Source organism: Cystoisospora suis (genome assembly GCF_002600585.1).
Source record: "Cystoisospora suis strain Wien I chromosome Unknown contig_3079, whole genome shotgun sequence".
Lineage (NCBI taxonomy): Eukaryota > Apicomplexa > Conoidasida > Eucoccidiorida > Sarcocystidae > Cystoisospora > Cystoisospora suis.
Genome location: NW_027155874.1, coordinates 41,975 through 57,359, shown reverse-complemented (window position 1 = coordinate 57,359; position 15,385 = coordinate 41,975). Strand labels below are relative to the sequence as shown.

The following is a 15,385-nucleotide window of genomic DNA, read 5'->3' as shown; positions in this document are numbered from 1 at the left end:
TCAGCGCCGCTGCCACCAAGTGTAGTCAGTAAGCGATTCTGCAAACCACTCCTCGGCGACAACGCAAGTGTAGTCCGGAGGACGACACTAAAACCATTACGATTGGCGGCCGCGCTCTACCGTCAGACCTTGAGGCCCCTACGGGCGCAGACGGTACAGGGGCAGTCGAGACCGTGAAGTGCAGCCAGATTCACGTTCAGGAGTTGGTAGTGAAGTCAGACTACTCGCTCTTTCTCTGGACAAAGCAGAAAAAGTCATTTCTCTTCAAAAAGAAATTCCTGCCGGGGAACACAACTGCTGTTCGCTGGAAAGAACTGTGTTACACTGAAAATCCTGTCATGATTGGATCTTTTGAGCAATCGCATTTCCGTGGTTCGGCTCCAGTGCCTTCGTCGAAACCACCTCCCCCGGCGGAAGAGAAAAGATTTCCAGTCTGGTAACTCGGATTGAACTGCGCAGATGGTGTGGAGAGTCCCCCAAGAGGGAAGCATTCCACAGTTATCTGGTTGCCTACCTACCCCCTTCCGCCAGAGTCCCTCAGCGTGCACTAATGGACAGTACAGTGAACCTCCTGGCCAGAGTCGCAGCCATGGACTGCCGCGCTCGATGAGACCCCGCCTTAGCAGGAGCTACAGCCGACGAGAACGCTTTTCCCCACGCATGAGGTTGCAGTGCGTTGGCCAGCCAGCATGCGAGTTCCCTGAGGGACGCTACGGAGCATAGCGCTCAAAGCAACACAACAGAACACTGTTTGCATTTCTGCCTGACTGGTGTCGTGAGTGAGCCACCGACAAACGACGCATTTCACTTTCCACACTTTCAAAGGACACTAGAAGTACGGCGCGGGCAACGCTACTAATATGGCATCCGTCTAACTCCCTTGAGTTGTTGAGAGAGTCCGTGCCGCACGCGTCAATCAGCTTCGTTCGCGTCATAACCGTTCTGGTTCTTCCGCGAGCAAGACCCTCTTTTCGAAATCAAGCTGTTCATGGAACACAGAGTTCAACAGCGCCACCCGGATGGCGATCCAGAACTGAGTCTACGTAGATACGAGGTCGGCACAACCCACTCCCGATGCGGTAGTGCCTCCGCGGACTTCCATTCTGACGATAGTTTTCAAGCCACCGGTTTCCCTGCTTGAACCACGGAAGTGTCCCGCGGGTTCCAGCGCCATCGCTGACGAACGTGAAAATCTTGCGCGGGTGATTGTGTGTGTAGGATTCGCTGCGCTTTCTGGAAACTTCGGCTAAATCTTACCAGGAAAAGCGCTGGCGGTGGAAGACTTCGTCCGCGTAGATAGGAAACCAGCATCACACTACACAGGAATACAAAGGACAGGTGCCTGCGGTGACGCAGGATGGAGATGCGCGCTTTGTCCAAGCTAGAGTTGCGGCAAATGCGGCCGCCTCCCAACCGGAGACGCACATCCGTGACGGCGTACAGGGTAAGGGCAGCCCCAACCAGAAGTAAAACTCCGAAAATGCAAGCGACCTCTTCGGGAAAAAAAAGTCGGTGCACTGATCCGTGTTGCCTAGATAGGCACCTGGTCTAGGATCCTCGAAGTGAGGAGCTGGTCTGAACCGGCCATCCAAGAACGTCGTCAACGCTGCTGGGCGGCGGCTCGGCCATCCACGGGAATAAGAAGAGAGGGAATGGTGACGGACCGAAGACTTCGTGTATGTTGGCTGAAATGCCGTGGTGATAGGGCAGCAGTGCAGATGGCTTAGCTGACCGGAAAGCAAGCCAAAGAAATCCCAACAACGACAGATCGCGCCTCTCAACACGCGCCAGAAGCTCAGGAGACATGCCGACCGGCCTGCCACTATCTTGGCTCCATTTCGAAATACCTGGAGCAGCAGTGGACGGAGAGAGAGGAACAGTAGGCGAGCGGAGCGAGGCGGTACCCGACGCAGCGACAGACTTGACCGAAGGTGTCGCGGCAGCATTAGAATACAATGGGCTGGACAAAGAATAGCTGTTGGCTGAACGCGAGGGCTCCGGCCCGATGTCTTCGCCGGGCGCAACGAAAGGACATGAGCCAGACGACGACACTTGGCGGCGCAGTTCCCGGCGCGTGCCGCAGTTCACCTGAGAACCAAGCGACAGGTTATTACGTCATCCCGAAGCAAACGGGAATTTCTGTATATGCATGCGAAACAGCGCACGCGAGTCAAACAAAACTAGGACTATCAATAGCGGTGTAGCTACCAACAAACCACCGGACCTACCCGAAATGTCATTTGGCACCACGTAGTAGGCTAAGAAAAACCACTCGAGAACTGTGTGCAGCGGAGTTTGCAAAAGCGCGGAGCCCGGACCGCATGCACCGGGCTCCGTACATCTGAACCCAGGTATATGCGAGCATATAATAACTGCAAGTGAATGAGTACTACAACCAAAAGAAAATCCACTTGCTCACGTGTGTGATCATCATCTCTTTGCGTCCGGTGAAATGAGTGCGTCCGCTTAGCACGCCCGCGCACACGGAATCAGGTAGGCACCAGTCTACCGGACGTGCGGCAACCGCTGGTCAGAAGCTAGACCGAAGACGCAGCTCAGGACTTCCAAAGCAGAAGCTGGACATCCCGATTGCTTCAACACGCAGTACAGAAAGAAAGAGACACAATCTGGACGAGTGACCGGGATTTTCTTAGCCGTCCGCGGACTTCCGTTAGCTAGAAAAAATTCTATGACTGGCGTGTCAGTTGATCTCTAGAACTACGGAACGGAGTTGGGGCAGCGACAGATGGGAACCTCGCCCCAGACGGGCTGAGTGTAATGGTACCGAGACAACCGCCTGGCTACGTACCAGGATAAGCTAAGAAAAGAGAACAGAAGAAAACACTATTGTTGGCTAACGGCTAGCACTATGCTGCACGCACAGAACACCGGCAATCACCTGGAATTCAACTGTCGTCTGATTTCCCACGAGTAAGTACGCGTGGAAGAAGAGAAGCGCACCGACTGCCAGTCCGACGTTCATACCAAGCAGGCCGATCAACAAGATACTCTCCTTCCCCCACGCTTTCCAGGTCCACCAATATGATCGTGGCCACCGCCACCATCCGCCCTCCTGCACTGTTCCCGCACTGTGATTTTCTCTTCCGTTCCTCGTCTGAGGACTCGCAGTGTCGTCATAAGCATCTTGTTGTAGCTTTATCAGCCATTCTGCAGCGGCTATGGTACGAAGACGATAGGGTGGAGGACCGGCCCGTTCTCTCGCGAGTCCGCCTGCAAGGGAGAACGCCTCCCGTGCTGCATCTTCCACTGCTTCTTGTTCATCGTAAGTGAGAGAAGCAGACTCGCGTACATCGCCGCCTGGGGGAGGCACTATGCTACTAGACTGGTGTTGAGAGGCAGCGTGAAGTCTGAAACTGCTGGGAGCTGGAAAAGTACGTACATGTCTTTGCTCTAAACGCCTTTCCAACTCTTCGACGAGCTCCCACACGGCGTGATCACCGTAACTAGACGCGGAAGTGTTGGGCGCTTCCGAAGAAGCACTTACCGAAGACGCATTTCCTGAATCCGGTCTTCCCTTCTTTACAGGAAAAGAGGAGCTGAGGTTGACAAACCCTGTTTCCTCGCTTGCTCTGACTTGCTCGTCTTCTTCCTCTCCTGTTCCCTGGTGAGCCATAGAAGCGACGGGACGTGCATTGTCTGTATCTGCCGTACTGATATCCGCCCGGGCCCCAGCGAATTCCCCGGGCTTCGACTGACTCGCTTTGGAGCGCCGTTCCTTCTCTAACTGAATGATCTGCATTTCCCTGATGATAGCCTGCTGCTCAGCTAACACGCGCGCATGGTAGAACCTTGTGTCTGCAACGATGCGCCGAAGAGCGAAGGAGGCGTACAGGGGATGCCGCATAACCCATATGGAGTAGAAAATAAGAATGAAAAGAAACAGCAAAAAGAGGAAAAAGAACCGATAGTTGTGCAGACCGACGCACTGGTTCAGCCATGGACAGTGGTGATCTAGCTTGAGTACGCAGCGATTACAGATAGCACAATGATGAGATCTAGGTGGCTTTAAACCACCACACTTGCGGCAATGTGGAATGAGACCCGAAGTCAACCGCGGCGTCAGGGGCGGTTCTCCAGGCGAGCTAGAGACTGAGGGAAGAGCAGGGGACGAGTCATACACGGGGATTCCCCGCGAACAAGCGGAAGCGACTAACTCAGAAGCCGGAAGTAGGACCACAGAAGTTGAGGACGACGACGGGAAGTCATGGCCTGAAGCCAACAGCAGATCTCCGGTGCTTGAGCAGAGACGAGGGGAAAGAGGAGAGCTGGAAACCGTCGCAGCCGCCTGGCGCGACCTGTTGAGATCTTGTCCCACCGCGATGGCCGGAGACGGTCGTGAGACCGGAAGCAAAAAAGCTTCCTCTGTCACGTTTTCGTTGTCCCTCCTTTCCCTTTCTTTGTCTTCTTCTTCCTTTTTGGAGCCATCGTACGCCGTGGATACCTCCCTGTGCCTCCCGCGTAGCTGTACTGTCAATTCAGTGCCTTCCGCTGGGGACACTGGTGTCGCGGTGGTCTCTGTTGACAACGGTGTCCAAACAACACGGGTGCTGTCCCTTCTAGATGCCGGTTCCTCAACTCGACCACTTATCTGGCCAGTCGATTCCTTTGGTTCCGGTATCGAGAACTCTTCCTTCTGAACGGCATTCCCTGTCTGCTCTCCCGTAAGAGTAGAGGAGGGAGAGGAGCACCTGTCAGGAAGGCTCAACGATGTCGCAGCGGTGTTCGAGGCATGTGAAATCGTCTTTACGTGTTTCTTCCCTCCTGCGTCAACATAAACAAATGTCTCCTCAATCTCTCCACCTTCATCGTCAAACTTGCGCTTCTGCAGAGTGGGAGGAAACCCAGGATCCACCGTGCAAGCATAGTAAAAGTTGTAGAAGACGTTGAATAATAAGAAAAGCCCGGCGTAAGTGCACGCCGGCATGGCTTTCACGAATGTAAAAACAGCAGAAAACGCGACGATCCACCAGTTCGTCTTAGTCTGTCTGGTCATGTCGTCTCTAAAAAGCCACGGAACAAACGCAGGAAACTCGTTTCCACGGAAAAAAGAAAACCTCTCGTCTTTGTTCGTTGCCGTTGTCTGTCCTTGCCGGAATGACTTCAGGTCTTCTGAAGGATAGGACGGAAATCCAAACCCTGGAGAAGGAAGTAAAAGCGGGGTAGGGGGCGGATCTGGAAGGGATATCACTGGCTGTATGAAGGAGAAATAGACGAAGGTGCCGAAAACGAGGAGCCCAAGTGCCAAGGGCGGCAAAAGTCGCTCCACAAGTTTGAAGCTCGTGTTGGCCACCCGACAGCACTGCATCAAACACGACCAAAAAAGGGCGGTAGCACGTCCTAAGAGAGGGCCTGTCGGACGGGGATCGTGCCTACGGCAATGTGGACAAGTCCTACAGGTAGCACAACGCGCCCCTACATGCGCCTTCCGTGATAAAACACTCTCCGAACAAGAAACGCCTCCCCCGTGATCAGTTCCGGGAGAGACGCCTGAACAGTTGTGAGGAAAAAACGAGGCCTGCTGCTGTCCGGACATGTGGAAGAGTCTGCCCAGAAAAAAACAACAGCGGCACAGAGGCAGATCGGCAGCCCACAGCATGGTCCTGCGCAGCCTAAGCCGAAATGCCTTTACCAGACAAGAGGGGAAGCGCAAAGATATCTTGAGAATGCGCGCCATTTTCCGCTACAGCAAAGACCCACCCGGAAACGACTCAACGCTAGGTCCCCACAGCCGTAGCCACTACCGTCCTCGCCGTCGCGACCCCTCGCCGTCTTCGATCACCTCTCAGTCCACTGCAGAGTGAGTCCGAAATCAGCAGTCAGTAAACTGGGACACCAGCAGCTGACACTTTTGACCCATGATTGCTGACTAAGCTCCAGAAGCCAGCCAAGGCGCTGCTAGGGTTTAGGGTTCAGCACTAACCCAACACCTCGCGCCGATACTCATAGTGGAGCCTTCAAGAAACACGGGTTTCGTGCAGGAATCCATTCTCTTGCTTCGCCATGTATCTCGCGCCCTAGAAAGAGAGAAGACAGGCTCAGCTGAGGGCCGCGCTGGACAGCGGGAGAAGACGCAGCTGGAAGGGACATACACACGTAATCCCGTGCGCGCAAAAAAAACGAGTCCGAAGGCACTGAGTCCAAACGCTAGTAACGGCAAGGCACACAAAAACCATTGCCTGCTCCAAGATTCAGTGCGGACAGCACAGGACGCAACGAACATTTGGCTTGCGCGCAATCCAACCGCCAGGCGGACGCGCGCAGTAGGGGCCGCGGCAGGGCTTTAGCGACGTACGCCGCGCCCCTGATCCACTCAGGACACTCCGAGCTGGAAAAAGAAATAGCAAAGTTAGCGACGGCATTGTCAGCCGATCTGGCTAACTTCTGCAGCACCCGTGTGACTGTCGTCCTTCGACTGTGACCGCATGCATACGCATGCCGGCCAATACTCCGGCCGGGTGCGGTATTCCGTGGGATTTCCAAGTACACACCGTGCAGGTTTCACGGAGAATACTTGGGCGACCTCCTCGAAGATACCGTTTCTTCTCTCCTCGGGAATCTTGTGCATACGAGGGGGCAGCATTTTCTTTGGACGGAGAGAAACTGCTGTAGGAGATGGGATGCATGCATTCCTAAGCTTGTCGTCAAGTAGTAGAGTATGCTCACTACGTACCCACTGTAGTATAGCGTATCGAGACTCTCATTGACTTCGAACCCACTGTGCAGCGAGATAAAAGGGCGCTGCTGGCGGGGGCTCGGCCGGACACTGCTAAGCGTGCTGTACAGTTCGGCCACTCGTCTCTGCCGACTGGCACGCGCTACTGCGTTTGAGCTCCTTGCCGGTGTCTGGCGAGAGGGTCGTGCCGAAGTACTGTAATTTCATGCGGTTGGGACCCGCAGCTTATGGACGACATTTGCAGGTTTCCAGCCCCGCTTTTCTGGTGTTTGTTTTCGCGCCTCGACTGTTTTCTGCTGCTTCCCCGAGGCGCCCGTAACCTCTGTGTCCCATCTCCTTACAGAGCTTCTGCCTTACCTGGGTTAGTGCAGGGTTGGCCCCGTGTGCTGTCCGCTTCCTTCGCATCTTCGGTGTTCCCCATCCGTCCTTTCGTACCGTTTGGTCCACTTTGCTTGCGTTTCGACACTCTCGAGCGCTTTCTTGCTTTCTACGTTTGCGGGGGGGGGGTTGTAGTTGATGCTCCGAACATTCCACCCCCCGTGCCCCTTGATTTCTCTGGTAGGAAGGGCGTTCTGGGCTCGTTTCGGCTTTCCTGTGCCACATTGTTTTTGGCAGGCTTCTTTTCTCCGTTCTGCGCTGCGTTGCTTGGCCAGTTTCCTTTCTCCTGCCTTTGCTTGCCACCACAAACTCCCGGCCGCCGGTATTTCCACCGTCCGTCAGGCTCAGATGTTCTGCGCCGTCTCCCAGGCTGTTTATACCTCCTGGTCGGAAGCCTTTCTTAGCGGTGCACGGCGACCGCCGACCCGGCACCCAGCTGCGTTCTGTTTGTCAAAGTCCCTACTGTCTGTCGTGTGCAGCGTCGCACGATCGATCTCCGACTTTCTTGTCACCTCAGACGATGTACCACTCCCTCCTTCACACTTTCTTCAGTCTACGGAGGCGGCATGCGCTCTTTCTTGTAGGGTCTCAAAATGGACAGGCGCTCACAAGGTCTTTCCCGGACAGGCACCGGGTCCACTCCATTGTCGGGGATTCACTGTTCAGAGCAGCCGTCTTTGGCTGACTTGAATACTGGAAACGGTGGTAGTAGTCTGACTGGAGAAAGGCCGGATCACCGAGTAAAACTTGAGCCATCTTCACCGAACTCTTTCGGTCTCTACTCTCGTTGTCAGGATCCTGCCCAGTCTCGCCGTCTCATCCCTGCACTTTCAGTCGCTCCAGAGGCCACCGCTGTTTCTAACGGGGGCTCCTCTGAGAGTACCAGACAGACTGTCGTTCTGTGTGACCCGGCATCAAGTCATCTTGATCAAAGCAGCGATTGCGTCGATACACTCTCATCGTCAGAGCCCATGAAAGGAAGCACCTCCCGAGGTGAGCAAACAGCAGGAGCTACCCAGAGAGCTCCTACCGTAGCTGAGAGCCTCGCGGGGAAAACCGCCGGTGCCTCGGAGACTGTTTCAAAGGCACGCGCAACCGTGAGAGTCAAGGCAGAACCCTCCGACGAGCTGTTCCCAGAGTCGCTTTCTGCTTCGCGTTTGGCGAGGAGTGCTGAAAGTGTGTCCGTGGAAGGGAACACGGCACCACCAAACGAAGAAAGCCGAGCCAAGGAAGCTTCTCCTACAGGTGATTCAACTGTAAGTCGGACTGGCGTGGCCACTTCTTCAGCCCAAAAGAAAGGGAGGAAGATGGGCGAAGCCGTTGGCCAATTGGTCACGTGTGACGCCGCAGTTGTGGTCATCGTCGACCTGCATCCAGATGTCTGGAGGGAGGGCAGGTACGCTTTCCAGAAGCCAGGCGGCGGAACAAAGCCGGGAGGGAGTACAGTCAAAGGAAACAAGCAGGAAGCTGAATGCAGCCCAGCAATCGAGGAAGTAACAAGAAGGAGATGCGCCGAGAAACACGCTTTAAAAGACTATCTGTCCTTTCTTCACTGTACGTACCAGTGAGGAGGGAGGGGGGGCAGGGACTGGCCGACACATGCACGGCAGATGATCGTGATTTCGTGACTTGCAACCGTAGCATGAGAATCTCGAGGAGCAGGTCTTGAGTGGCGGAGTCTGCGGACAAAAAGATTTCTATGCCAACCACTTTTCAGAGTGCGCTTGAGTTGCCTTCGTCTGCATCCAGATCTGACGTGGTAGCCGGAAAAGGCGAATCGGAAAAACGCGTAGCTTCTTTGAAGCTAGGTCTCTGTCCGCGTGCAGTTCTACGGAAAAGCGAATGCTAATGCGGCTCATGGTGCGGAATGGGACCGTGATTTTTCCAGAGGGGGCACCTAGCTTCACTGGTGTTCGCACCATGGCCTTAAAAGGAAGTAGCTGTCTTATCGACCGGGGGTGCAACCTCCTTGCGCCCCACACGCGGATCTTGTGCCCCGTACACACGTTGACATTCAAACTGAAGGCAGCCTGCTTTTCCCGAGTTAGCGGTTTACTTCCTCCATGCTGAGACGCGTGTTTCACTGCACGTGACTGCGGAGAATGGACAGTCTCATACCGAACAACGAGCGTTAGCGCGGGTGCCCCCGTTTTCCGGCTTGCGTGTGCAGGCGCGCTGTATGGGTTTGTTCGCGCGCTGACCCTCATCACGCCAAGCAGCGAGGTCGCGGTCGTTGGTATGAACGAACGACGGAGGTGCGTGGGGTGGGCCATGCCCCTGTTGTCAGTATCACAAACAGTGAAGCAGGAGCACTGTACTGTCCGGCCCGACTCAGCTACGCAGATCAACCAGCGGATGCCAGCGCTGGTTGTTGGCCCCTCTCGTTATCGTATTATGGGTGGGTGGTGATCTCGTTACAGGTGAGCAGTGATGCGTGTTTGCCCGCGCGCATTCAGTCTCCCGTGTCCCCTACTTCTTTCCGGTATATGCCGCGTACTTCCTGCTGTGGAAGTTACCGCTAGTCTGGCGCATTCTCTCCGAGAGAGAAGTTCGTGAACTGTCCGGGCGCGGGGGTACTGCTCGTCCCCTCGCACCCCAGCTTCACTTTCCCCAGGGGTTGATACCTTTGCAGCGAGTGCTTCGTGCCGTGCTGTTAATTTGGGACCGTGACGGGTCTTCCACGTACGTGTACGGTCCCCTGTGGCGGTTGACATGAGAACAGGGGATACCTGCTGAGTTCTTTTTTGTTTGGACTCTCCTGCTTGTATTCGGTTTCCTAGCGCTCTCTTGGTGGCCGGTCGAGTGCCGAATCTATTGGTCGAAGCCGCGGGTCTTGGCGGTTTCTTCACCAAGCTCATGACGCGACTGGCTCGATTTTCCGTCAACGCAGAGAGCCTGTCAGCCTCGAGCGTGGCCAAGCCGCTGCTCAAGCCCAAGGACATGGCACATGGGAAGACAGAGCATGACTTCCAGTGTGACTGGGTCCGAGGTGAGATGCTCGGTACCGCGGTGCCCACGTGCAAGCTCGTACATCTCTGTGTATACGCTACTGTCCGTAGTGTAGGGGTCCGCACGCCTAAAGCCCCGCATGTTTTCCACGGAACTGCTCGAAAACCATATGGCGTACATGCTCTCTCTCTGCGTTGTAACACTGTAACGTACGAGCTATCCGGTTTTGCGGTTCAGGTTGCTTACGCTTGGACTAGACGGAACTGTGTTCTTTCCTGTTGATCCGACTTCCGCTTCCCCCTACGCCTTTTCCCGTTTGTTTCTGTTTAGCCGCCCGACAGGAGATCCCCGATGAGTGAGGGTATGGCCTCGCAGAACTGGGAAGACTTCTTTTGCAGCACTGCTGCATGTAACTATTAAGACTGTGCTTTCTGGTCTAGTGAACACAGTGGTGGAGACGGCTGGGTGCCCTTGTTACTCCTTCCACAAACGCAACCCCAAAAGGTTTGTTTCTGGATTTACGAAGCCCAGCTGCCCTGGCCTGAAAATCTGCTTTTGCAGCAGCCGCCGCCACCTCTGACATCCCCAGGGAGGTCTCATAGGTGAGAGGAGCCTGCTGAGTCTTTAGCAGGTTCCTCTCACCTATAGACATGCTAAAGAATCAGCAGGCCCGACTAATTTGTGAGCGAAGGCTTCGAGTCAGGAGTGCAGTACATTCCAGTCGTGTGGTGTAGACCTCCTGGAGTAGGGAGACGTCTCCAGTCTGTGAACTTTACCAAAATGTTGTTTTGCGCAGACAATCGCCAGGTGAAACGTGTCAAGGTAGAGCCACAGGAAGGTTCTCGTCAAACTACATATCCTTTTGCACTCCGGGTTCCGCTTCAGACCGGTTTGGATGAAGGCCTGCCGGGGGGGACTGCCTACTCCACAGCAAAAGACGACGGCACGCCCCGAGGAAACTCGTGGCGATCACCGGCATTGCTCTCCAGTGACTCCATGCTCGCCGGCGCTCTTTCTCTTGCTCTCTGCTGTAAGCGTCAGCGTCGCAGACCCGCTGTTTCTGCAGCTACTTGTGGCTGAGCCTCAGTTTCCGACTGGCAGCGTGTACCTGATCTGGGACTCTGAACCGTGCACGTAGGCAATTGCTGCTGTGGAGCTTCTCCCCAGTTTTTTAGGCAGGTTGTTGCAGGAGTGCCTACAGGCGGTTGCTGACGATGTGTTTCACGCGGTTGTCCTGTTGTGCAAGCGTGATGTGTACTTGTGTGTCTAGAGGGTCTGAATCAAGCCTCTGCAGTGACACAAGCTCTTCATCTCCTCAGACGTCTTGAGGACTGCTTGTAGCGTACCTCAGATCGATCTTATTCCCTTTGCACGTACTGAATTTTGTAGAGTATAGCTACCCGGGTACATTGGGGTTGTCGCTCGTTTCCAAGAGAGGCAAACGTAAGTCGTCACAGGCTAGCCCTGGAGTAACAGTTTTTTCCGTTTAACGCTTGAAGCGGGTAGTTCGAGGCTTTCAGCTTCGCTTGGGAACGCGTACTGGCCAGGGTTTTTTCTTTTTGACCTAACAGGCCCCTTAGTTTGATGTGTCTGTTTTCGGCGGCACTTCAGGCTTGAACACTGTAACAAAGAAGAGTGTGCGGTCGCCAGAGAGGCGTGTCCTTATTCTGGACGGGTCGTCCGACCGCTCCTACGCATCACAATACATGCCGCTGATGAACCTGGCTTTTGCAGCAGCGAAGGGAGTGAGTTTGGGCAAGCTCGTTGCTCGGACTGTCGTCCCTCTCCCTAGTTGCGACAAGGGGTCTTACGGTCCGTGTCGAGATACTTCAGCCGGTTTGTAGAGGCAGTATGTGGCCAGCTGTCGCTCTCTACCCCCTCGGGGTCGGTGCACACTTGTACACCCTGCCGTTTCCCCGTTGTCGTAGATTCTCTGTTGTACCTAGTGTTCGGAGTCAAGACTCTTATGTGCCTGAGTGGTGTTTTCCCTTCTACGGGGAGGTTGGAACAAGTGATGCTCTCCTCACCCCAGACAACGGTGGGCAGGACAACGGTGCGATCACCGGCTTGAATGTCTTCCGGGGAGGCTTGGCTTTGTGCCTAAGCTGGCGTTTTGCGGGTGATCTGGCAGTGGGTCGCGCGCGTTCATTTCAGTCCAACCACTGCGCCTGTTCTTTTTCGGCTACGGTTCAGTCGCCCAGTTTCTGCTTTTGCTCTTCCTTCGAGCGGTCTTTTCAGGGTGTGGTGGTAGACTGCTGTGCTCTCGGCCCCTCTCCCTCGGTAAGACATACAGGCCCGGAAAGTGCCGGGGAGTGTTTGAGTTTCTCAGGCGACACACCAGGGGCGTGGGCGGATACCGACGTGACGGCTGCCTTCAGTAATGAGACGGGAGGCTGCACGAAACAGTTCCGGCATTGCATGGATGTGTTGGCGCAAGCGCGCACTCGATCGTGGACTTGGCATTTGCTCGGAAGTTTTGCGATAAAGGGAATGGCCACTGTCAGTAACTTTCCACATTTGAATAAAGTTGCCCTTTCGGGTCCGCAGCGGTTGACCTTCCTGCGTGCGAGATGGCAGCGCCGCAGATTTTGTCCTGCCAGAGGCGCCTTTCCCACGCACTGATGCAGGAGGAAGTGTACACTCCGTGCTGTCGGGGCAAGTCAGCTCCAAGGTTCCGAGCAGAATCTTTGCTGGTTTTGGAAGAGGAACGATGTCGGCGAACAGACCGCACATATGTACAGATGAGGTCATTTTACCGAGTTAGCTGCTGGTACGGTCTGTCAACGTCGATCTTCGGGCCGATTCATCGTGGAATGCCCGTGCTGTTGAAAGGAGCTGGAATAGTCGGACTGACAGTTCTGCTGTCACGTCTTCACCGGTACCTTCTCTCCCTGTCTACCGTGCTTTCTCTCAGACAATACCCGAGCAACTCTGCGACATATCGCGCGGAGTACACCTGAAATTCTCACAGGCAGCGCCACCAGCGACGTCGGGTGCCAGCTTCAATGGCGGGCTTGCTTTGCTTCAGTTTCTGTTGTTCTGGATTCTTCCCTCCGTCGCGTTGCGACCCGCCATTGCTGCGCTGTCTGTGCACCACAGACGGAGCAACACGGCTGTCTGCTTCTGTCACCACAAACCCGTTGAGGTTTGTTGCATATGCTCCTGCTGCCTGGCCAGTAAGTTCCACGCTGCGCTTGCAGGAGCGCCACGGTTGAAAATGGTCTGGCTGATGGCCGTGCTGCTCCTCAGGCTAGCGAAGGCGTCCAATTCTTTGCAAGGACTTCGCTCCGTATGCCCCTGTCTCACTGAATCCACCGACAGCTAGGCAGGCTGACGTTGCATTTATAGACGCAGAGGACCTCTGCGGCAGTTTGTATTCGTCTCAAACTGAAAATACTAATACTGCAAACGCGGATACCAGTGCCTACACAAGACTTTACTGTATGGCCGGTTGCTGCATCGTATAATGCGGATCGACAGGGTAGCATATTGTTTCTTCTTGCTGTGCAGAAAGAATTGTCCGCGGCGCGGCGTATGTTGTTTCTTCACTCCTGCGCTGTCTTGTATATGTTTTAGTCTACTGTTCTGAGAAAGACAGTCAGACCGGCAAGGAAAGGATTTCTTGCGATGTGTGCAAGTAAGCAACGGCCTGTAACTGTGGATGCGCTGGGCCAGGAACTTACTAGATTCTTCTGCCCCGCACATGCAAGCAAACAGGCCAGCATATTAATCACGAACTATGTAGTACATACTACTGGCAGACGGACATACGGGGCGCTAGTGTCCCCCGGTGCTATGAGCGCGGACTCGGTGAGCTGTCGCAGGCTGATGGCAGTGAGAGATCCACCGCGCGAAATGACAACTTCATCTAGTTACTACAGGCTTTGTCGATATATCTGCGTAGATTGTCTCATGAGCCCTTGGTAGCGGTGAAGTGTCCGGGACCTTATACGATCACGCAGGCGTAATCGGTTGTCCGTCTCTAGTGTGAACTGACACGGCTGTGGACGTTCACTGCAGATGTGGAGCACGCTACAATCGAACTTCGAGACAGCTGTTGTGTGGCGTTTGATGATCACTGGAGACAGCCCAGGGCGTCTCCCGCGTCTCGCTGTATAGAGGTGACGCCATCGTAGGTCGAACCACAGCACCCGAAACTGGCTTTAGATATAGAACGGCGGAATTCGGGCAGCATTCTTGGCAGGCTGCACGAAGTTATTATGGAAACGTCTCAGGCTTAGAACATCACGCTCGTAATGAAGGTACATTCCTTCTGGGAAGTCGGTGTAAACATTCATGAAGTGGAATGCCTTCATTCTGCATTGCCAGTAAAGAGGAGCAGCGCGGATCGCTGATGAATACGCTCATGAGAATTGGTGGTCTAACACAGAGCGCCAGACGCCATCGAGACGGGTGATGATCCTAACTTCTAAAGCCCAGAAATTCCACTAAGCTAAGGGAGGTAAGTTCAAGCACCAGTGTGGAAGCTCCCAAGAGGCCTACTGCTTTGTTGGCGGATGCCTGCAGGTCTCGATTCTCACGCGGCCTTCTCAGAAATAAAATGGCAGGCGAGGTGGACCTGCCAGGGTTCTGAAAGTTTCCTAGAAAAGATTAGACAGATTCTGACGCGAATGTGTTGTTCGCGGAGCAACTTCGGTTTCAGCAGCTGGACGACACACGAGCAGCGGTGTGACAAAAGGGCGTTGGAGACTGGCGGGTTACTGTTGGTGTGAGCTTGGCAGGTTTTTTCCTGAGCTTGACAAGCGCTTCGGCTGGTCCCCTGCGCGGGAGAAACACTCAGAAGGCAGTGCCACGCTTCATGGTGAAACATTGACCCCGGGGTCACGGCAATTGTCGGCAAATGGGAAGTATTGTTCACTTTGTCCGAGGGCATCGCATGCGCCCATTCTGTGTTGAAACTGCTCCGTTGTGGCATTCGTCTCTGGTTTAAGCGATGGCGTGTCTCTTGAACGGCGGTATTCGCATCCGTGGCATACAGCTCGTCGCCATGGAGAAGCAGGTGGCCCGGGGTTGACCCATGAACGGCGCGTGGCCGAACTGAAACCCCCAGGAGTTTCGACTAACTCTTCACACCTGTCTGCCCCGCCTAGCTGAACCGGTGAGCCGTCGTGTTATTGAGCGACCAGCCAGAAATTTTGACTGGCTTCTGACATCGGACGTTCGTCGCCGCACGGAACAAAGACAGGTCTTTGTCTGCTGGCGGGTTCCGGTGCCCAGACAAAGATAGCTTTCGGACGGACCAAGCAGGTGTTGATACCTCTGCCATGGACGTGGTGGAAGGAACAGCTATTCAAGTGGGGCCGCGGAGCTTCACCCGACGGCCCGTAAGTCTCCGACTGAGGC

The 15,385-nt window shown here is 54.8% G+C and overlaps 2 protein-coding genes across 2 annotated transcripts; one reads left to right on the top strand and one right to left on the bottom strand.

Moving 5' to 3' along the window:
* Window positions 1-107: 107 nt before the first annotated feature.
* On the bottom strand, window positions 108-6,407 carry CSUI_006167 (dhhc zinc finger domain-containing protein). The gene is made up of 3 exons (XM_068066331.1): window positions 2,900-6,407; window positions 1,258-2,088; window positions 108-235 (listed from the first exon to the last, which is right to left on the bottom strand). Exons 1-2 carry the CDS (start codon window positions 5,693-5,695, stop codon window positions 1,549-1,551), a joined length of 3,336 nt encoding a protein of 1,111 aa, XP_067921700.1. The 5' UTR covers window positions 5,696-6,407; the 3' UTR covers window positions 108-235; window positions 1,258-1,548.
* Window positions 6,398-15,333, top strand: CSUI_006166 (general transcription factor iih polypeptide 3 gtf2h3). Its single transcript, XM_068066330.1, has 9 exons — window positions 6,398-8,626; window positions 9,243-9,327; window positions 9,853-10,061; window positions 10,818-11,051; window positions 11,633-11,766; window positions 12,215-12,301; window positions 12,936-13,197; window positions 13,598-13,658; window positions 14,549-15,333. The coding sequence occupies exons 1-9, from the start codon at window positions 7,666-7,668 to the stop codon at window positions 14,613-14,615; spliced, it is 2,100 nt and encodes a 699-aa protein (XP_067921699.1). The 5' UTR covers window positions 6,398-7,665; the 3' UTR covers window positions 14,616-15,333.
* The last annotated feature ends 52 nt before the right edge of the window (window positions 15,334-15,385 follow it).